A 23,820-nucleotide genomic window follows, 5' to 3' on the forward strand; every position below is an offset into this window, starting at 1 on the left:
GATCTGGGGCTCCACACAAGATCTCACCCTGTGGGGTCAAAATGATCACAAGAACGGTGAACAAAAATCCCAGAACCACACGGGGGGACCTAGTGAATGACCTGCAGAGAGCTGGGACCAAAGTAACAAAGCCTACCATCAGTAACACACTACGCCGCCAGGGACTCAAATCCTGCAGTGCCAGACGTGTCCCCCTGCTTAAGCCAGTACATGTCCAGGCCCGTCTGAAGTTTGCTAGAGTGCATTTGGATGATCCAGAAGAGGATTGGGAGAATGTCATATGGTCAGATGAAACCAAAAAAGAACATTTTGGTAAAAACTCAACTCGTCGTGTTTGGAGGACAAAGAATGCTGAGTTGCATCCAAAGAACACCATACCTACTGTGAAGCATGGGGGTGGAAACATCATGCTTTGGGGCTGTTTTTCTGCAAAGGGACCAGGACGACTGATCCGTGTAAAGGAAAGAATGAATGGGGCCATGTATTGTGAGATTTTGAGTGAAAACCTCCTTCCATCAGCAAGGGCATTGAAGATGAAACGTGGCTGGGTCTTTCAGCATGACAATGATCCCAAACACACCGCCCGGGCAACGAAGGAGTGGCTTCGTAAGAAGCATTTCAAGGTCCTGGAGTGGCCTAGCCAGTCTCCAGATCTCAACCCCATAGAAAATCTTTGGAGGGAGTTGAAAGTCCGTGTTGCCCAGAGACAGCCCCAAAACATCACTGCTCTAGAGGAGATCTGCATGGAGGAATGGGCCAAAATACCAGCAACAGTGTGTGAAAACCTTGTGAAGACTTACAGAAAACATTTGACCTGTGTCATTGCCAACAAAGGGTATATAACAAAGTATTGAGAAACTTTTGTTATTGACCAAATACTTATTTTCCACCATAATTTGCAAATAAATTCATAAAAAATCCTACAATGTGATTTTCTGGAGAGAAAAAAACTCATTTTGTCTGTCATAGTTGACGTGTACCTATGATGAAAATTACCGGCCTCTCTCATCTTTTTAAGTGGGAGAACATGAACAATTGGTGGCTGACTAAATACTTTTTCCCCCCACTGTATATGTGCTTTCTTGAGCAGGGGGACCATGCGGGCGCTACAGGATTTCAGTCCTTCACGGCGTAGTGTGTTACCAATTGTTTTCTTGGTGACTATGGTCCCAGCTGCCTTGAGATCATTGACAAGATCCTCCCGTGTAGTTCTAGGCTGATTCCTCACCGTTCTCATGATCATTGCAACTCCACGAGATGAGATCTTGCATGGAGCCCCAGGCCGAGGGAGATTGACAGTTATTTTGTGTTTCTTCCATTTGCGAATAATCGCACCAACTGCTGTCACCTTCTCACCAAGCTGCTTGGCGATGGTCTTGTAGCCCATTTCAGCCTTGTGTAGGTCTACAATCTTGTTCCTGACATCCTTGGAGAGCTCTTTGGTCTTGGCCATGGTGGAGAGTTTGGAATCTGATTGATTGATTGCTTCTGTGGACAGGTGTCTTTTATACAGGTAACAAGCTGAGTTTAGGAGCACTCCCTTTAAGAGTGTGCTCCTAATCTCAGCTCGTTACCTGTATAAAAGACACCTGGGAGCCAGAAATCTTTCTGATTGAGAGGGGGTCAAATACTTATTTCCCTCATTAAAATGCAAATCAATTTATACAATTTTTGACATGCGTTTTTCTTGATTTTTTTTTTGTTATTCTGTCTCTCACTGTTCAAATAAACCTACCATTAAAATTATAGACTGATCATTTCTTTGTCAGTGGGCAAACGTACAAAATCAGCAGGGGATCAAATACTTTTTTCCCTCACTGTAGGATCTGTCTGTACATTTAAAGGGAAAAGACTCCACTTGAGATATCATCCTTTGAACACCAACCCTAATTAGCTATCCTTCTTTTAAATCATTTTTTAAAAGTTCCAGTGCAGTCAAAAATTTGATTTTTCCTGTGTTTTATATACCTATACTTCCACACTATGAGGTTGGAATAATAATGTGAAATTGTGAAAATGATGATAATGCCCTTTTTTTGTTTAAGAGCTGTTTAAAAAGACCACCTGAAATTTCAGCCTGTTGTGGTGGGATGTAGTTTTGGCCTGCCTGGTGACGTCACCATTAGTTAATAGACCAATAAGAATGAGGGTTCCAAACCTCTCTGCCAATAACAGATCGTTTTCAGTCTTCCCCTCCCCACTCAGACCACTCCCAGACAGTCCTAGCAAAAATCTTGTTTGAGAAATTGCTATTTTCTAAGCATCTATTTTTAATTGAAAACAATTACAGTAAGATACTTCATTGTTACCCAAAAATGATTTGATATTGAGATAAAAACGGCTGCATTGGACCTTTTTAAAAATAAGGATGTATCACTGTCTTATGGTTGCACTTGCTCCAATTGGAATGCATTAGTCGATGATGAGGGAAAAGTATTGGACATTTGTAATCCATTATTACCGAAACATGATCCACAGTATGAATCATTTAGAGATCTGTGCTCCCTAGCCGTATACTTTGATGTGTGGAGTTGTCTTAGCTTTGATTTCTTGCTCTTCTCTTTTGGACCTAGCTAGCGCCAGCTCCGTTTGAATGCTGGCCCTGTGCATTTTTTATCCATATACTGGATACAGTAAGGATAGTGAGAGAGTGGCTAGGCTGTAGAAATGGAACACTGTGGGGAATACAGACAGGCCGACTCTGAGACAAATTTAATAATACAAGCTTTTCTGAGTGCAGGGGTGTAATGCCTCACAGAAGCACTCCGCGCTTGTCGAGCAGTAGTTTGGTTTTCTATCTGGCCACAGAGAAAAAAACAGAGAGAGATGGACTTGAACCAATTTATCTCTGTGTGTTTTTGTGGGGGGGAGCTCGGAGCTGGTTGGATTTTGTTCCTCAGCCTATGTTGAGGAAAATGGTTTCACAAACTTGAGTGTAATTAAGCCATAGTTAATTTTTGCCAACACAAAAAGAGACATGAGAGCTGGTCTACTTAGAAAAAAGCTAACTTCAATGGGCTAGACGTTTCTCAGTCTGTTTAGTCATATCACATTTAGCTCTTCTGTTGCAAAATGTGAGATCTGTAGTAGAACAAAGCAATCCTCATGTAAACTCTGCTTTGTTCATGTAAATTACATAGAATTGTCTTCCAATATACACTGGCAAGCAAATGAAAGGAAGCATTGTAACTCTGCGAATGTTCCTTTGAATTTAAATCACGTTAAAAGAAAAGAGCCATATGCTGCTCCATGGTCTACAAAGTAAAGCGTTTAGCAGCTGAGTGGCTCCACGCAGTTGGCTGTTCAACTTTGAACCTGTGCCACAGATATGATGGCTGAGAATGACCTAATTAATTTTGGCAGATAGAGTTCTGCTGCCACCCTGTCGTTTGGATGAGGTGTTTGAATGTACAGTATACTTACTTTACTTACTTTAGTCATTTAGCAGACGCTCTTATCCAGAGTGACTTACAGTTAGTGAGTGCATACATTATTTTTTTATACTGGCCCCCCGTGGGAATCGAACCCACAACCCTGGCGTTGCAAACGCCATGCTCTACCAACTGAGCTACATCCCTGCCGGCCATTCCCTCCCCTACCCTGGACGACGCTGGGCCAATTGTGCGCCGCCCCATGGGTCTCCCGGTCACGGCCGGCTACGACACCCTTTCATCTTCTTGCTGCCATTTTATTGTGCTAACGAGGGGTTAGGTTTCAATCTCCCTCGAGAACAATACATATCTGCTCACATCACAAACGCTGAGCTACCCTTTATCTGTCACATTATACTACACCTGAATTTCAATGTGGGTTTAGATCCAGTCATACCCCAACTGGCAGGGGAGTAGTTATGACAAATATATGCAGTGTGAAATCAAATAAAATCAAATTTTATTTGTCACATACACGTGTTTAGCAGATGCTCCGACAATGCAGTAATATCTAACAAGTAATATCTAACAGTTTCACAACATATAACCTATACACACAAATCTAGTAAGGAATGGAATTTAAGAATATATACATATATGGACTAGCAATGACAGAGCGGCATGGACTAAGATACAGTAGAATATTATAGAATAGAATGCAGTATATACATATGAGATGAGTAGTGCAAGATATGTAAACATTATTAAAGTGACTAGTGTTCCATTTCTTAAAGTGGCCAGTGATTTCAATAGGCAGCAGCAGCCTCTAATGTTCTAGTGATGGCTATTTAAGTCTGATGGCCTTGAGATAGAAGCTGTTTTTCATTCTCTCGGTCCCAGCTTTGATGCACCTGTACTGACCTCGCCTTTTGGATGATAGTGGGGTGAACAGGCAGTGGCTCGGGTGGTTGATCTTTTTGGCCTTCCTGTGACATCGGGTGCTGTAGGTGTCTTGGAGGGCGGGTAGTTTGCCCCCGGTAATGCGTTCGGCAGACCGTACCACACCCTGGAGAGCCATGCGGTTGCGGGCGGTGCAGTTGCCGTACCAGGCGGTGATACAGCCCGACATGATGCTCTCAATTGTGCATCTGTAAAAGTTTGTGAGGGTTTTAGGTGCTAAGCCACATTTCTTCAGCCTCCTGAGGTTGAAGAGGCTGTGTTGCGTCTTCTTGACCACACTGTCTGCGTGGGTGGACCATTTCAGTTTGTCAGTGATGTGTACGCCAAGGAACTTGAAGCTTTCCACCTTCTCTCCCATTTCAGATTACAACAAATTATTGGATTTGAATGGGAACACTATAGGATATGCTCCGTCTTTATTTTAAGCATTTATGGTTTCTTAATTACCCTAACAGGTGCACCAACTTACAAGATAAAGATAGGGAGATCTCTCTCTGATAACTCTATGTGCTGTCTGTGTTAGTTCAGAAAGACACAGGAGATGGACACATCACTTGTTCAATTCACTACTTTAATAGAGCGGTTACATTTTTATAAAAAAACATATTCAAGTGAGACCTGGTTTCTTTAAACCAATCCTTAGGCCTGTTAACTCTGTGATGCCCTATATCAAGGGTGGCCAACCCTCCTTACATTTACATTTGAGTCATTTAGCGGACGCTCTTATCCAGAGCGACTTACAGTACTGAGTCAATACATTTTCATACAGTTTTTTCGTACTGGTCCCCCATGGGAATCGAACCCACAATCCTGGCATTGCAAGCGCCATGCTTTAGCAACTGAGCCACACAGGATCCTCCTGAGGTACGCAGGCTTTTTCTCTGGCCCTGCTGAAACACACCTGATTAAGATAATCAAGGTCTTAATGAGCCGATGATTGGTAGAATCAGATGTGTTAGATAGATAGTAGGGCTTGAGCAAAGACCTGCATACCCAGTAGCTCTTCATGAGGCTGATTTGGCCAACCTACCCTTCATAATGTAGAGTAGTTGTGGGCAAGGCAACAAAGAAGAGTTGGACATGCAGTAGGACTGGAGTTGACAGGTGACCCATTTTGATGACACATCCGTCCTGTCACTAACCATGTCCCGGTTGCACCCCAGGAGCTGTCAGAGGACCGCCACTCGCCGCCGCTGCTGACTGTCAACGGGCCCGAGGACAAGCTGTTCCGCAGCAAGAGCGCCGACATGGAGCAGCTGACGTCAGAGAAGGAGCGCATCAAGAAGATGCTGTCTGAAGGGTAATGTTATGAAACAGGGCCCAATGAGATCCAAACAGCTCTTAGTCAGGTATACTTCCATTGTGCCACCGTGCTCATTCTATACGGTGGCCAGGGGAGAATCTAAATTTAATTCTCCTCGCGTCCTCTCTCCTCACTTCCTTCTCAAAACCCAGGAGAGAGGACAGGAGAAGTATGCAATTGAGATTTTCCCCAGGTCCCCCTTGGGAAAGAGGTATTCTGACTACAATGTGACTTCCTGGATAAATAAAGGTTAAATAAATATACTGTAGACTTCCCATGTCTTGTACAGTGGGGAAAAAAAGTATTTAGTCAGCCACCAATTGTGCAAGTTCTCCCACTTAAAACGATGAGAGAGGCCTGTAATTTTCATCATAGGTACACGTGAACTATGACAGACAAAATTAGAAAAAAAAATCCAGAAAATCACATTGTAGGATTTTTAATGAATTTATTTGCAAATTATGGTGGAAAATAAGTATTTGGTCAATAACAAAAGTTTCTCAATACTTTGTTATATACCCTTTGTTGGCAATGACACAGGTCAAACGTTTTCTGTAAGTCTTCACAAGGTTTTCACACACTGTTGCTGGTATTTTGGCCCATTCCTCCATGCAGATCTCCTCTAGAGCAGTGATGTTTTGGGGCTGCCGCTGGGCAACACGGACTTTCAACTCCATCCAAAGATTTCCTATGGGGTTGAGATCTGGAGACTGGCTAGGCCACTCCAGGACCTTGAAATGCTTCTTACGAAGCCACTCCTTCGTTGCCCGGGCGGTGTGTTTGGGATCATTGTCATGCTGAAAGACCCAGCCACGTTTCATCTTCAATGCCCTTGCTGATGGAAGGAGGTTTTCATACATGGCCCCATTCATTCTTTCCTTTACACGGATCAGTCGTCCTGGTCCCTTTGCAGAAAAACAGCCCCAAAGCATGATGTTTCCACCCCCATGCTTCACAGTAGGTATGGTGTTCTTTGGATGCAACTCAGCATTCTTTGTCCTCCAAACAAGACGAGTTTTTACCAAAAAGTTCTATTTTGGTTTCATCTGACCATATGACATTCTCCCAATCCTCTTCTGGATCATCCAAATGCACTCTAGCAAACTTCAGACGGGCCTGGACATGTACTGGCTTAAGCAGGGGGACACGTCTTTCACTGCAGGATTTGAGTCCCTGGCGGCGTAGTGTGTTACTGATGGTAGGCTTTGTTACTTTGGTCCCAGCTCTCTGCAGGTCATTCACTAGGTCCCCCCGTGCGGTTCTGGGATTTTTGCTCACCGTTCTTGTGATCATTTTGACCCCACGAGGTGAGATCTTGCGTGGAGCCCCAGATCGAGGGAGATTATCAGTGGTCTTGTATGTCTTCCATTTCCTAATAATTGCTCCCACAGTTGATTTCTTCAAACCAAGCTGCTTACCTATTGCAGATTCAGTCTTCCCAGCCTGGTGCAGGTCTACAATTTTGTTTCTGGTGTCCTTTGACAGCTCTTTGGTCTTGGCCATAGTGGAGTTTGGAGTGTGACGGTTTGAGGTTGTGGACAGGTGTCTTTTGTACTGATAACAAGTTCAAACAGGTGCCATTAATACAGGTAACGAGTGGAGGACAGAGGAGCCTCTTAAAGAAGAAGGTACAGGTCTGTGAGAGCCAGAAATCTTGCTTGTTTGTAGGTGACCAAATACTTATTTTCCACCATAATTTGCAAATAAATTCATTAAAAATCCTACAATGTGATTTTCTGGATTTTTTCTCTCTCAATTTGTCTGCATAGTTGACGTGTACCTATGATGAAAATTACAGGCCTCTCATCTTTTTAAGTTGGAGAACTTGCACAATTGGTGGCTGACTAAATACTTTTTTCCCCCACTGTATATGAATGACAAAAGCATACTGTACACACTATCTTTATCCAAATAGTAATAATGCGCCACTATCTCTGTGCAAGCACATTGGTGTCTTCAAATCACCTTTAAACCCATATTAGCTGGTGCCAGAATGTAACATTTTATTAAAGATAAAATGTAAATGTAGCCTATTGTCTCTCACTGTCTTGTGTTGTCATGCAACTGTTTGGTTGCCTAGTGAGTCACTGAGCAGATATCACATTGTGTCGCCAGGCATAGTGTGCGTTCCCCATCTGATTTCTGGGGAAGCGTTTGCGCTAATGTGTCAAATGACGATAAAAGTTCAGTGACTTGTGATGCAAAAGCATAAATGTGATCACAATGGCAGATGTAAAGCCTTTTTAGAACATCGGATATATACAGTATATGGTGCCTAAGTGACTGGAACGCCACACACACATGCTGCGCTCGTTAAGTTAATTAATTGAACTCACCGCTACATAAGGGAGGAGCATGCATGGCAGGAGAAAAGCAGATTACTGCTTTAAGCAAACTATTAGATAATAACTTCTATATAGGCTATAGGATGTACAGAATGGGCCATGTTTTAGCTGTGGAAATGTACTAGCTAAATCAAGTCATGGCCCAAGGCAGTACAGTTTCTCCTATTGTGGAGGTTGTTGTGAGTGGGAGGATGAACCCACTGACAGGATTCCACTGACTACTGTATGAGGCTGAGTCATGTGTACTTAAAACAAGGTCATTAATGAGGCTCTACCACAGAGCCATTCAGACACCAGTCTGCCCTCCATCCCGCCCAAGCACACAATTTGACACCCCATGTTCTCTGACAGCCCCTCCTTGTCGTTTTCTTGCATGTAGTGAGGTTTATATGTTTTTTTGTGTCTGTTGCTATGGTGAGTTGGTTGGCAGGCGGTTAGAAATGGTATGGAGTGTGTTTTTGCCTGTGGCCATAGATGGTGGTCTTAGAAGACTGGTGTAACTTTCCCATCTCACTCATGTTATTTGAAAGCTCTTGTCCATTCAATCTAATGAAATCTAATAGTCCCACATTCAGGCATGCTAAAGCCCCTGAATCAAAATCAAATCACATTTTATTTGTCACATGCGCCGAATAGAACAGGTGTAGACCTTACCGTGAAATGCTTACTTACAAGCCCTTAACCAACAATGCAGTTCAAGAAAGAGTTTTAATATTTACTAAATAAACTAAAGTAAAACAAAATTTCAAAACATAAAAAGTAACACAATAAAATAACAATAACGAGACTATATACAGGGGGTACCGGTACCGAGTCAATATGCGGGGGTACAGGTTAGTCGAGGTAATTTGTACATGTACAGTGAGGGGAAAAAAGTATTTGATCCCCTGCTGATTTTGTACGTTTGCCCACTGACAAAGACATGATCAGTCTATAATTTTAATGGTAGGTTTATTTGAACAGTGAGATACAGAATAACAACAAAAAAATCCAGAAAAACGCATGTCAAAAATGTTATGTTATAAATTGATTTGCATTTTAATGAGGGAAATAAGTATTTGACCCCCTCTCAATCAGAAAGATTTCTGGCTCCCAGGTGTCTTTTATACAGGTAACGAGCTGAGATTAGGAGCACACTCTTAAAGGGAGTGCTCCTAATCTCAGCTTGTTACCTGTATAAAAGACACCTGTCCACAGAAGCAATCAATCAATCAGATTCCAAACTCTCCACCATGGCCAAGACCAAAGAGCTCTCCAAGGATGTCAGGAACAAGATTGTAGACCTACACAAGGCTGTCAGTCTCCCTAGGCCTGGGGCTCCACGCAAGATCTCACTCCGTGGAGTTGCAATGATCATGAGAATGGTGCCCAGAACTACACGGGAGGATCTTGTCAATGATCTCAAGGCAGCTGGGACCATAGTCACCAAGAAAACAATTGGTAACACACTACGCCGTGAAGGACTGAAATCCTGCAGCGCCCGCAAGTTCCCCTGCTCAAGAAAGCACATATACAGGCCCGTCTGAAGTTTGCCAATGAACATCTGAATGATTCAGAGGAGAACTGGGTGAAAGTGTTGTGGACAGATGAGACCAAAATCGAGCTCTTTGCCATCAACTCAACTCGCCGTGTTTGGAGGAGGAGGAATGCTGCCTATGACCCCAAGAACACCATCCCCACAGTCAAACATGGAGGTGGAAACATTATGCTTTGGGGGTGTTTTTCTGCTAAGGGGACAGGACAACTTCACTGCATCAAAGGGACGATGGACGGGGCCATGTACCGTCAAATCTTGGGTGAGAACCTCCTTCCCTCAGCCAGGGCATTGAAAATAGGTCGTGGATGGGTATTCCAGCATGACAATGACCCAAAACACATGGCCAAGGCAACAAAGGAGTGGCTCAAGAATAATCACATTAAGGTCCTGGAGTGGCCGAGCCAGTCTCCAGACCTTAATCCCATAGAAAATCTGTGGAGGGAGTTGCCAAACGTCAGCCTCGAAACCTTAATGACTTGGAGAAGATCTGCAAAGAGGAGTGGGACAAAATCCCTCCTGAGATGTGTGCAAACCTGGTGGCCAACTACAAGAAACGTCTGACCTCTGTGATTGCCAACAAGGGTTTTGCCACCAAGTACTAAGTCATGTTTTGCAGAGGGGTCAAATACTTATTTCCCGCATTAAAATGCAAATTAATTGATAACATTTTTTACATGCATTTTTCTGGATTTTTTTGTTGTTGGGGGGGGGGGGGCGGCATTTGTCAATGTAAATAGTCCGGGTGGCCATTCAGCAGTCTTATGGCTTGGGGATAGAAGCTGTTAAGGAGCATTTTGGTCCTAGACTTGGCGCTCCGGTACCGCTTGCCGTGCGGTAGCAGAGAGAACAGTCTATGACTTGGGTGACTGGGGTCTTCGACAATTTTGGGCCTTACTCTGACACCGCCTAGTATATACAGTGAGGGAAAAAAGTATTTGATCCCCTGCTGATTTTGTACGTTTGCCCACTGACAAAGACATGATCTGTCTATAATTTTAATGGTAGGTTTATTTTAACATTGAGAGACAGAATAACTTAACAAAAATCCAGAAAAACGCATGTCAAAAATGTTAGAAATTGATTTGCATTTTTATGAGGGAAATAAGTATTTGGCCCCTCTGCAAAACATGACTTAGTACTTGGTAGCAAAACCCTTATTGGCAATCACAGAGGTCAGACTTTTCTTGTAGTTGGCCACCACGTTTGCACACATCTCAGGAGGGATTTTGTCCCACTCCTCTTTGCAGATCTTCTCCAAGTCATTAAGGCTTCGAGGCTGACGTTTGGCAACTCGAACCTTCAGCTCCCTCCACAGATTTTCTATGGGATTAAGGTCTGGAGACTGGCTAGGCCACTCCAGGACCTTAATGTGCCTCTTCTTGAGCCACTCCTTTGTTGCCTTGGCCGTGTGTTTTGGGTCATTGTCATGCTGGAATACCCATCCACGACCCATTTTCAATGCCCTGGCTGAGGGAAGGAGGTTCTCACCCAAGATTTGACGGTACATGGCCACGTCCATCGTCCCTTTGATGCAGTGAAGTTGTCCTGTCCCCTTAGCAGAAAAACACCCCCAAAGCATAATGTTTCCACCTCCATGTTTGACGGTGGGGATGGTGTTCTTGGGGTCAGAGGCAGCATACCTCCTCCTCCAAACACGGCGAGTTGAGTTGATGCCAAAGAGCTCGATTTTGGTCTCATCTGACCACAACACTTTCACCCAGTTCTCCTCTGAATCATTCAGATGTTCATTGGCAAACTTCAGACGGGCCTGTATATGTGCTTTTTTGAGCAGGGGGACCTTTATGGCGCTGCAGGATTTCAGTCCTTCACAGCGTAGTGTGTTACCAATTGTTTTCTTGGTGACTATGGTCCCAGCTGCCTTGAGATCATTGACAAGATCCTTCCGTGTAGTTCTGGGCTGATTTCTCACCATTCTCATGATCATTGCAACTCCACGGAGTGAGATCTTGCGTGGAGCCCCAGGCCTAGGGAGACTGACAGTTATTTTGTGTTTCTTCCATTTGCGAATAATCGCACCAACTGTTGTCACCTTCTCACCAAGCTGCTTGGCGATGGTCTTGTAGCCCATTCCAGCCTTGTGTAGGTCTACAATCTTGTGCCTGACATTCTTGGAGAGCTCTTTGGTCTTGGCCATGGTGGAGATTTTTGAATCTGATTGATTGATTGCTTCTGTTGACAAGTATATTTTATACTGGTAACAAGCTGAGATTAGGAGCACTCCCTTTAAGAGTGTGCTCCTAATCTCAGCTCGTTACCTGTATAAAACACACCTGGGAGCCAGAAATCTTTCTGATTGAGAGGGGGTCAAATACTTACTTCCCTCATTAAAATGCAAATCAATTTATAACATTTTGACATGCGTTTTTCTGGATTGTTTTGTTGTTATTCTGTCTCTCACTGTTCAAATAAACCTACCATTAGAATTATAGACTGATCATTTCTTTGTCAGTGGGCAAACGTAAAAAATCAGCAGGGGATCAAATACTTTTTTCCCTCACTGTAGGTCCTGGATGGAAGGAAGCTTGGCCCCAGTGATGTACTGGGCCGTACGCACTACCCTCTGTAGCGCCTTACGGTCTGATGCCGAGCAGTTGCCATACCAGGCAGTGATGCAACCGGTTGCAGGATCAGGTTGCTCTCAATGGAGCAGCTGTGTTACGTTCCCTCTTCCGAGAGGAGTGCGTAACATAAATGGGGGCTCGTCCGGGATTTCATTAAACCCACCAGACCCTGCTGCACTGAGCTCTCTGAGTTGTGATTGAGGTGTGATGGTGGGTTATGAGTTTGGGTGACTTGTTTAGTTTGTATGCATTCAGGAGGCTGCTGTATACAAGATGGCTGCCTCAGCCATCTCCAAGTTCATTGAAGCGCCCTCTGTTGATAGTTTGGTGAGGTTTCGGAAAATAGATATTTTCGCTATTGCTAACCATTATGGAATTGTTATCCCTGAGAAAGCCCTAAAGGCGGAGCTTTTGGTGCTAGTCAGGGAGGGTTTAGTGAGAGAGCGAATTCTCTCATTTCAAGATAAGGAGCGGGAGGCTTCAGGAGAGGAGACGGGTAGACCTTCTGATGCCAAGTCGGAGGACAGGACGGAGGAAGGGGTTGCTCGTACCCCCTTTACATTTCCCCGATTCAATCCTTTATCTTCTGCTTCAGGTCGTTCAAGCGGGACCGCTAGGCTAAAGGTGAGGCCGGCCCAGTTAGAAATGGAGCAAAAAGATAAAGAGAGACAGATGCGGTTTGAACTTGAAATTAAGAAAATTGAAATTGAAAAGGAAAAGGAGGTGAGAATCGGACAACTGGAGCTAGACGCTGGCTTCAGTGCGACTCCACAAACTGCTTATCATCAAGCCCACTTTGATGTAAGTAAAAATATAGCGTTAGTCCCTCCATTCCGAGAGTCGGAAGTTGATTCCTATTTCTTTGCTTTTGAGCGTGTGGCCGCTGCACTACATTGGCCACCCGAGGTTTGGCCGCTCCTGTTACAATGTAAATTGTCTGGGAAAGCCCAGGAAGTAGTAGCTGCTCTCTCCCTGGAAGACAGTTTACAGTATGATACAGTTAAAACTACCGTGTTGCGGGCTTATGAGTTGGTGCCTGAAGCTTATAGACAGCGCTTCAGGAACCACAAAAAAACATCTCACCGTACTTTTGTTGAGTTTGCAAGGGACAAAGTCTCTGTTTAATCGCTGGTGTTCAGCCAGCAAAGCTAACACCTTTGCTGATATTCGGGAGTTGATGCTGTTAGAGGATTTTAAAAGCAACCTCCCTGATAGAATTGTAGTTCATTTAAATGAACAGAAAGTGGTGACATTGGCCCAGGCAGCAGTGTTAGCAGATGAGTACGCTTTGACACACAAGACTGTCTTTGGTGCGCCTCGTTTTGAAGACTGAACGATTACATCATCAGTGCCTCGTTCAGGTCGCTTTTCCTCTGACAACCCTAAGCCTTTTCATGAAAACCGTGAATGTTTTTGCTGTCACCAAAAGGGTAATGTGATTGTGGACTGCCCGGTTTTGAAAAATAAACCAAAACAGTCCCTGTCACCTTCCCAAAAATGAAAAGTATGGGTTTAGTCAAGTCTTTGGCTCGTCCGTTGGACCGAGTTATTGATTCAGCATTTGAGAAACCGGATCCTGTCTATGCTCCGTTTATATTTGCCGGTTGTGTTTCCTTAACTGGAGAACAAGCTGATCAAAAGCCCATTCAAATCTTACGAGACACCGGGGCGGCGCAGTCAGTAATGTTTACTGATGCTTTACCCTGGTCTCCTGAAACGTATTGTGGCTCGCATGTCATATTAAAAGGGATCGAGACAACAACAGTACCTGTACCATTACACTGGGTCCACTTAGTGTCAGACTTGGTATCAGGATGTTTCCGTGTTGGTGTAGTGTCTACACTGCCAGTAAAAGGAGTTACATTGTTACTAGGGAATGATATTGCTGGTGGTAACGTCCCTCCTGTGTTAGAGGTAGTAGACAACCCAGAAATCAGAATTGCAGATGATAAGCTGGTTCAAGCATTTCCACATGTTTTTCCAGCTTGTGTGTTAACGAGGGCACAATCTCGCAAGCTAGGAGATGTGGTGGATTTGGCTAGTTCAATTTTTTAGAAGGTTGAGGTAGAAGACAATGCACCGAGTATTCCTTCTGCATTGCCGACAGTTTTTACTCCCGTAAAAACTAAGGCAGGGGAAAGTGAAATCGCGCCCCAATTACATGACATTCTTTTGTCTGTCACCCCTGAGAAGGTGATTGAATGTCAAAAGAGAGACACAAGTCTTCGCAAGTGTTTTACTTCGGTAATGTCCATTGAGGAAGCTAAAACTAAGGAGAATGCTTCTTTAACCCTCAATTTGGCCAAGTGTGAGTTTGGGAAGGCTACTGTGACTTACTTAGGGAAACAAGTGGGACGAGGTCAAGTGCGCCCAGTAACTGGCAAAGTGGAAGCAATTGTTGCTTATCCTGCTCCCACGACTCGCCGCCAGTTGCGCAGATTCCTGGGGATGGTAGGGTACTATCGTGCATTCTGTAAGAATTTCTCGACGGTAGTAGCTCCCCTTACATCTCTGCTTAGTCCTAAGGTACCATTTATGTGGTCCCAGGACTGTAACTATGCTTTTGAGTCCGCTAAAGCGCTACTTTGTAGTGCCCCAGTGCTTGCCGCCCCCAACTTTGACAAACCTTTTAAGTTGGAGGTAGATGCAAGTATAGTGGGGGTGGGTGCGGTTCTCTTGCAGGAAGATGAAGATGGAGTGGATCGACCCGTCAGTTTCTTCTCCCGTAAGTTCAACTCGTGTCAGTCAAGGTACTCCACAATTGAACAGGAGACGCTGGCTTTATTGCTAGCCTTACAGTTCTTTGAGGTATATGTGGGCTCCAGTGCCTTGCCTGTAATGGTCTTCACGGACCATAATCCGTTGGTGTTCTTGAAGCAAATGTACAATCAGAACCGCCGCCTTATGCGGTGGGCTCTGATTGTACAAGGATATAATGTACAGATAGCCTATGTGAAGGGCTCGGCAAACGTGGTTGCCGACGCCCTATCACGGGTTTAATAACTGGGGATGCGTTGGTTTTTGTTATTGCAAACTGTATGTTTGCATTTTTTGTGGTGGGCGTGTTACGTTCCCCAGTTTCTGTGTTGTGGTTTGTGTATTTCCATGCATGTATTTCAGGAAATGGGTTCCTGAAATTCCCCAACAAGCAGCTGATTGGTCGATGAACATTGATGATTGGAGAGCTGACGCCGCGCCCTCGCCAGGACGCAGCTGTCTCCAATTACCAACTCCTTATGAAGCTATATAAGCACCAGTTGCTCAGAAGGGGGGGGGGGGGGGAAACCAGAATGGCTGAGAGTTATAGCATGTTGGTTGTTGCTAAAACATTTGGTATGTACTGTGTAGTTGTTGCTGTGAGAACCAATTGTAATGTTTTGTGTTAGTTTGTTGCTCAGAGAGTTTCTTTAATGTCCTGAGTTAGTTTTTTTTCTCAGGTTTTGTTGTGAACCAGTTTGCTATTTTGTTTCATTTGTTCCCAAGGGGGGAAGGGGAAGGCACCTAGGGAGTGCTTAGGCAAGAGGCCCGCGGGCATACATTACCCGTAGAAGTTAACTGTCTATGCACACTAGGACAGACCTGGGCGGACCATCCCTTGTATTTTGGTTAGTGCACCAGGTGGTGCTAGTTAAGTAAGTAGTGGGTAGGCAGGTAAGGTAGGAGAGGGGGCTTTGATATTTACTTTCTTTGCTTTGGTTCCGTCCAGCCCCTTTTCCCCAAACTTACCGTGCGAAGGAATACATTCCCTGTTAACGGTATTCTCTGCCTTTTGTCATCCTTACTCACACCTACAGTCCCATACCTCTTTCACGGCACGGAGAGTTGAGTTGTAGCAGGGTGTTGCGTTCCCTCTTCCGAGAGGAGTGCATAACAAGCTGTATAACTTTTTGAGGATCTGGGGACCCATGCCAAATCTTTTCAGTCTCCTGAGGGGGAAAATGTTTTGTTGTGCCCTCTTCATGACTGTCTTGGTGTGTTTGGACCATGATAGTTTGTTGGTGAGGTGGACACCAAGGAACTTGAAACTCTCGACCCGCTCCACTACAGCCCCGTCAAGGGTAATGGGGGCCAGTTCAGCCCTCCTTTTCCTGTGGTCCACGATCAGCTCCTTTGTCTTACTCACATTGAGGGAGAGGTTGTTGTCCTGGCACCACTCTGCCAGGTCTCTGACCTCCTCCCTATAGGCTGTCTCATCGTTGTCGGTGATCAGGCCTACCACTGTTGTGTCGTCAGCAAACTTAATGATGGTGTTGGTGTCTTGTTTGGCCACGCAGTCGTGGGTGAACAGGAGGGGACTAAGCACGCACTCCTGAGGGGCCCTAGAGCTTTGGGGGCACTATGGTGTTGAACACTGAGCTGTAGTCAATGAACAGTATTCTCACATAGGTGTTCCTTTTGTCCAGGTGGGAAAGGGCAGTGTGGAGTGCGATTGAGATTGCGTCATCTGTGGATCTGTTGGGGCAGTATGTGAATTGGAGTGGGTCTAAGGTTTCCGGGATGATGGTGTTGATGTGAGCCATGACCAGCTTTTCAAAGCACTTTATGGATACCGACGTGAGTGCTACGGGCGGTAGTCATTTAGGAAGGTTACCTTCGCTTCCTTGGGCACAGGGACTATGGTGGTCTGCTTGAAACATGTAGGTATTACAGACTCGGTCAGGGAGAGGTTGAAAATGTCAGTGAAGACACCTGCCAGTTGGTCTGCGCATGCTTTGGGAACACGTCCTGGTAATCCGTCTGGCCCCGCGGCTTTGTGAATGTTGACCTGTTTAAAGGTCTTGCTCACATCGGCTACCGAGAGCGTGATCACACAGTCGTCAGGAACAGCTGGTGCTCTCAAGCATGCTTCAGTGTTGCTTGCCTTGAAGCGAGCATAGGCAAGGCATAGGCAAGGCATTTAGCTCGTCTGGTAGGCTTGCGTCACTGGGCAGCTCGTGGCTGGGTTTCCCTTTGTAGTCCGTAATAGTTTACAAGCCCTGCCACATCCGACGAGCGTCAGAGCCGGTGTAGTAGGATTCAATCTTAATCCTGTATTGACGCTTTGCCTGTTTGATGGTTCGTCTGAGGGCGTAGCAGAATTTCTTATAAGCATCCGGATTAGTGTCCCGCTCCTTGAAAGCGGCAGCTCTAGCCTTTAGCTCTATATATCACTTGGTGAGCAGTACATTGAACCTGACTATGACCTGATTTGTCTAATCATGGTGCACTTATCTTCTGATTGGTTTTTCCTACAGGTCCATATGTGAGATTAACCTGGAGGCAGAGCTGTTCACCCTGCAGGATAGCAACGCTAAGCTAGTGGCGGCACTTCACGAGGCTAACACTGGTGTGGTGGAGTGGAAGAAACAGCTGGCTGAGTATCAGGAGGAGACTGAGAGGCTCCGAGATCAGGTAAGCGCTATGGCGACAAACCAGTGCTACAGTGAGGGAAAAAAGTATTTGATCCCCTGCTGATTTTGTACGTTTGCCCACGGACAAAGACATGATCAGTCTATAATTTTAATGGTAGGTTTATTTGAACAGTGAGAGACAGAATAACAACAACAAAATCCAGAAAAACGCATGTCAAGAATGTTATAAATTGATTTGCATTTTAATGAGGGAAATAAGTATTGTATATATAGTATAAGTAAACAAGAATGGTAAAATTGTCACACAAGCAACTAACAACAGTCTATGGAGGTGTATGCTCAATTAAAATATTGTCCCATGTACAGTTGAAGTCGGAAGTTAACATGCACTTAGGTTGGAGTCATTAAAACTCGTTTTTCAACCACTCCACAAATTTCTTGTTAACAAAATATAGTTTTGGCAAGTCAGTTAGGACATCTACTTTGTGCATGACACAAGTAATTTTTCCAACAATTGTTTACAGACAGATTATTTCACTTATAATTCCCTGTATGACTGTGCCTTTTAAACAGCTTGGAAAATTCCATGGCTTTAGAAGCTTCTGATAGGCTAATTGACATCATTTGAGTCAATTGGAGGTTTACCTGTGGATGTATTTCAAGGCCTACCTTCAAACACAGTGCCTCTTTGCTTGACATCATGGGAAAATCAAAAGAAATCAGCCAAGACCTCCAAAAAAAAAAATGGTAGACATCCACAAGTCTGGTTCATCCTTGGGAGCAATTTCCAAACGCCTGAAGGTACCACGTTCATCTGTACAAACAATAGTATGCAAGTATAAACACCATGGGCCCAAGCAGCCGTTATACCGCTCAGGAAGGAGACGTGTTCTGTCTCCTAGAGATGAACATACTCTGGTGCGAAAAGTGCAAATCAATCCCAGAACAACAGCAAAGGACCTTGTGAAGATGCTGGAGGAAACGGGTACAAAAGTATCTATATCCACAGTAAAACAAGTTCTATATCGACATAACCTGAAAGGCCGCTCAGCATACTTTTTGGAGAAATGTCCTCTGGTCTGATGAAACAAAAATAGAACTGTTTGGCCATAATGACCATCGTTATGTTTGGAGGAAAAAGGCAAGCTGAAGAACACCATCCCAACCTGTCACGCCCTGTCCTACAGAACTCTAGTTAGTTTGGTCAGGGTGTGCATGTTGAGTTCTATGTGGTGGTAGATCTATGTTTAGATCTAGGTTTTGTATGTCTATGTTTGGCCGGGTGTGATTCCCAATCAGAGGCAGCTGTCGCTTGTTGTCTCTGATTGGGGATCATACTTAGGCAGCCAGTTTTCCTGCCTGGGTTGTGGGATCTTGTTCGTGTATAGCCTTCCGACGTCACGTTTCGTTGCCTTTTGTTGTTTTGTATGTTTATACAGTTTAATAAACATGTATGCATTTCACGCTGCGCCTTGGTCTGACCCGTTCATCAACGACCGTGACACAACCATGAAGCATGGGGGTGGCAGCATCATGCTGTGGGGGTGCTTTGCTGCAGGAGGGACTTGTGCACTTCACAAAATAAATGGCATCCTGAGGAAGGAAAATTATGTGGATATATTGAAGCAACATCTCAAGACATCAGTCAGGAAGGTAAAGCTTGGTCGCAAATGTGTCTTCCAAATGGACAATGACCACAAGCATACTTCCAAAGTTGTGGCAAAATGGCTTAAGGACAACAAAGTCAACGTATTGGAGTGGCCATCACAAAGCCCTGACCTCAATCCTATAGAAAATGTGTGGGCAGAACTGAAAAAGCGTGTGCGCGCAAGGAGGCCTACAAACCTGACTCCGTTACACCAGCTCTGTCAGGAGGAATGGGCCAAAATTCACCCAACTTATTGTGGGAAGCTTGTGGAAGGCTACCCGAAACGTTCGACCCAAGTTAAACAATTTAAAGGCAATGCTACCAAATACTAATTGAGTGTATGTAAACTTCTGACCCACTGGGAATGTGATGAAAGAAAGAAAAGCTTAAATAAATCATTATTTCTCTCTACTATTATTCTGACATTGCACATTCTTAAAATAAAGTGGTGATCCTAACTGACCTAAGACAGGGAATTTTTACTAGGATTAAAATGTCAGGAATTGTGAAAAATTGAGTTTAAATGTATTTGGCTAAGGTGTATGTAAACTTCCGACTTCAACTGTACATTGTGTAATTTACTGATGGTCCCTAACTAGCCCCATAGGGATGTCAAATGTCAAACCAAATTGACCATGGGCGAATTGATGATTACAGCTCTGGGCATGTGGGCAGGATTTAAATGAACCCAACCCAAGGAAAACTGTTACAGTACCCTTCATTCCATGGCATCCAATTTTTTTCCTATCATCTCGCAAATCTCCGTTTTGGACGAGACTGACTTTATTACAAATTAACCTATTTACACTTTGTAGTCAATGTTTGACACTATAATAAAATGTTTCTGACTCATATCGATGCCACAGGCCGTTTTCAAAACGAAAAGTTGCTTTGTAGGGGCAGTCACTCTTTAAACCTGGGTTATATCAGAGGACCATACTGAAATTTGGTAAATGCAGCTCATTCAGAGCTGCGGATACCATTGGTTTGATACAATGTTTATTCCTTTCGGGGGATATCACTGTTGACGTGCCTCGATAATCAGAGGGTGAAATGTGTTTTGCATAACTTAAACTTAATTTAAAAAAAGAGATGTGCCCTTGGTCAAGCTTAATGAGGTATTTTCATGTGGCAGATTTAAAGTACCACCGCAACAAATCTGCTTGGAAGAAATGGCTGTCAACAGTCCTATTTTAGCTCCAGGCACTGAGGAGAACAACATCCATCTCAGTCCAACAAAGTGAAGGTTATCGCCTTTTGTAACAAAGTCAACCAGGTGGTTGGAAGTAGACCATTTCTCCAGTGCTTGGCAGGGCGGGAAGGCAGTTTTAGGACAGGACACCCTACTTCCCCCTTGCCTTAGTTAGGGAGGAAAATACAAAACACCAGAGAGGAAGAGCAGGGACGCAATTGGCTAGGATTTTCTACCATGTCACCATTCAAAGAAAGCCCTTTCCTTTCCAGGCTCTCGAAGCAGTAGACTAGTTTTGTTAAATGAGGGCTCTGGTGGTTTATTTTCGGGGTTATCTCTGACACTGCAGGGATGCTCTGGTCCCCCGCCTGCTCTCTCATGTCTTGCCTTGCACTTCTGTAGACAGTAGCTGAGATGTGGTAGGAGCGAAGGCGAGGAAGTCTTCTGTAAAGACAAACCATATCAAGAGATGGTAGAGCACACACTGTTTTAAAAGCCCATCTGTTGGTTCTCTCATAATGCTAACATTAGCCATCTTTTCTGCTCATTTTACCATAATGTATTCGTTACTTGTTTCAATGTCACATGCACAAGTACAGTGAAATGCCTTTCTTGCAAACTCGAAATACAAAAATACAAAAACAATGTAATACTAGAAAAAAAACACACAAGAAATATGAAGAACACAATAAGTAAGTAAGCAAGCATACTATATACAGGGTCAATTCCAATACCATATTTACAATGTGCAGGAATACTGGAGTGATGGAGGTAGATACAGTGGGGAAAAAAAGTATTTAGTCAGCCACCAATTGTGCAAGTTCTCCCACTTAAAAAGATGAGAGAGGCCTGTAATTTTCATCATAGGTACACGTCAACTATGACAGACAAATTGAGAAAAAAAATTCCAGAAAATCACATTGTAGGATTTTTAATGAATTTATTTGCAAATTATGGTGGAAAATAAGTATTTGGTCACCTACAAACAAGCAAGATTTCTGGCTCTCACAGACCTGTAACTTCTTCTTTAAGAGGCTCCTCTGTCCTCCACTCGTTACCTGTATGAATGGCACCTGTTTGAACTTGTTATCAGTATAAAAGACACCTGTCCACAACATCAAACAGTCACACTCCAAACTCCACTATGGCCAAGACCAAAGAGCTGTCAAAGGACACCAGAAACAAAATTGTAGACCTGCACCAGGCTGGGAAGACTGAATCTGCAATAGGTAAGCAGCTTGGTTTGAAGAAATCAACTGTGGGAGCAATTATTAGGAAATGGAAGACATACAAGACCACTGATAATCTCCCTCGATCTGGGGCTCCACGCAAGATCTCACCCCGTGGGGTCAAAATGATCACAAGAACGGTGAGCAAATATCCCAGAGCCACACGGGGGGACCTAGTGAATGACCTGCAGAGAGCTGGGACCAAAGTAACAAAGCCTACCATCAGTAACACACTACGCCGCTAGGGACTCAAATCCTGCAGTGCAAGACGTTTCCCCCTGCTTAAGGCAGTACATGTCCAGGCCCGTCTGAAGTTTGCTAGAGTGCATTTGGATGATCCAGAAGATCATTGGGAGAATGTCATATGGTCAGATGAAACCAAAATATAAATTTTTGGTAAAAACTCAACTCATCGTGTTTGGAGGACAAATAATGCTGAGTTGCATCCAAAGAACACCATACCTACTGTGAAGCATGGGGGTGGAAACATCATGCTTTGGGGCTGTTTTTCTGCAAAGGGACCAGGACGACTGATCCGTGTAAAGGAAAGAATGAATGGGGCCATGTATCGTGAGATTTTGAGTGAAAACCTCCTTCCATCAGCAAGGGCATTGAAGATGAAACGTGGCTGGGTCTTTCAGCATGACAATGATCCCAAACACACCGCCCGGGCAACGAAGGAGTGGCTTCGTAAGAAGCATTTCAAGGTCCTGGAGTGGCCTAGCTAGTCTCCAGATCTCAACCCCATAGAAAATCTTTGGAGGGAGTTGAAAGTCCCAAAACATCACTACTCTAGAGGAGATCTGCATGGAGGAATGGGCCAAAATACCAGCAACAGTGTGTGAAAACCTTGTGAAGACTTACATAAAACGTTTTACCTGTGTCATTGCCAACAAAGGGTATATAACAAAGTATTGAGAAACTTTTGTTATTGACCAAATACTTATTTTCCACCATAATTTGCAAATAAATTCATAAAAAATCCTACAATGTGATTTTCTGGATTTTTTTTCCTCATTTTGTCTGTCATAGTTGACGTGTACCTATGATGAAAATTACAGGCCTCTCTCATCTTTTTAAGTGGGAGAACATGCACAATTGGTGGCTGACTAAATACTTTTTTTCCCCACTGTATGTATAGGGGAAAGGTGACTAGGCAACAGGATATAAGATAAACAGAGTAACAGCAGCTTGTATGTGAGTGGGTGTGTGTAGAGTCAGTATAAATGTATGTGTATATTATTTGTGAGTGGGTTAACTCAGATAGTCCGTGTAGCTATTTTGTTAGCTACTTATTAGTCTTATGGCTTTGGGACAGAAGTTGTTCAAGAGCCTGTTGGTGTCAGACTTGATGCACCGGTACCTCTTGCCGTGTGGAAGCGGAGAGAATAGTCTATGGCTTGGGTGGTTGGATTCTGGTTGGAAACTGCCACCTTACCCCTATATCTTTAAAAATTTTCCAGGCCTTCCTACCACACCGCCTGATATACAGTGGCGAGAACAAGTATTTGATACACTGCCGATTTTGCAGGTTTTCCTACTTACAAAGCACGTAGAGGTCTGTAATTTTTATCATAGGTACACTTCAACTGTGAGAGACGGAATCTAAAACAAAAATCAAGAAAATCACATTGTATGATTTTTAAGTAATTAATTTGCATTTTATTGCATGACATAAGTATTTGATACATCAGAAAAGCAGAACTTAATATTTGGTACAGAAACCTTGGTTTGCAATTACAGAGATAATATGTTTCCTGTAGGTCTTGACCAGGTTTGCACACACTGCAGCAGGGATTTTGGCCCACTCCTCCATACAGACCTTTTCCAGATCCTTCAGGTTTCGGGGCTGTCGCTGGGCAATACGGACTTTCAGCTCCCTCCAAAGATTTTCTATTGGGTTCAGGTCTGGAGACTGGCTAGGCCACTCCAGGACCTTGAGATGCTTCTTACGGAGCCACTCCTTAGTTGCCCTGGCTGTGTGTTTCGGGTCGTTGTCATGCTGGAAGACCCAGCCACGACCCATCTTCAATGCTCTTACTGAGGGAAGGAGGTTGTTGGCCAAGATCTCGCGATACATGGCCCCATCCATCCTCCCCTCAATACGGTGCAGTTGTCCTGTCCCCTTTGCAGAAAAGCATCCCCAAAGAATTGTGTTTCCACCTCCATGCTTCACGGTTGGGATGGTGTTCTTGGGGTTGTACTCATCCTTCTTCTTCCTCCAAACACGGCGAGTGGAGTTTAGACCAAAAAGCTATATTTTTGTCTCATCAGACCACATGACCTTCTCCCATTCCTCCTC

The 23,820-nt window shown here is 44.1% G+C and overlaps 1 protein-coding gene across 1 annotated transcript in view; it reads left to right on the top strand.

Moving 5' to 3' along the window:
* The window catches only part of LOC311137775 (homer protein homolog 3-like), a gene marked incomplete at its 5' end in the record, with an annotated part of 42,735 nt that overhangs the window by 8,977 nt on the left and 9,938 nt on the right, over positions 1–23,820 (top strand). Inside the window, 2 exons of the mRNA XM_084172360.1 lie at positions 5,495–5,631; positions 17,333–17,489. Of these exons, the coding sequence (XP_084028486.1) occupies positions 5,495–5,631; positions 17,333–17,489 (294 nt within the window). The remainder of the gene's footprint in view (positions 1–5,494; positions 5,632–17,332; positions 17,490–23,820) is intronic.

This window comes from Coregonus lavaretus, assembly GCF_964263955.1.
Source record: "Coregonus lavaretus genome assembly, chromosome: 11".
Taxonomy (NCBI): Eukaryota; Metazoa; Chordata; class Actinopteri; order Salmoniformes; family Salmonidae; genus Coregonus; species Coregonus lavaretus.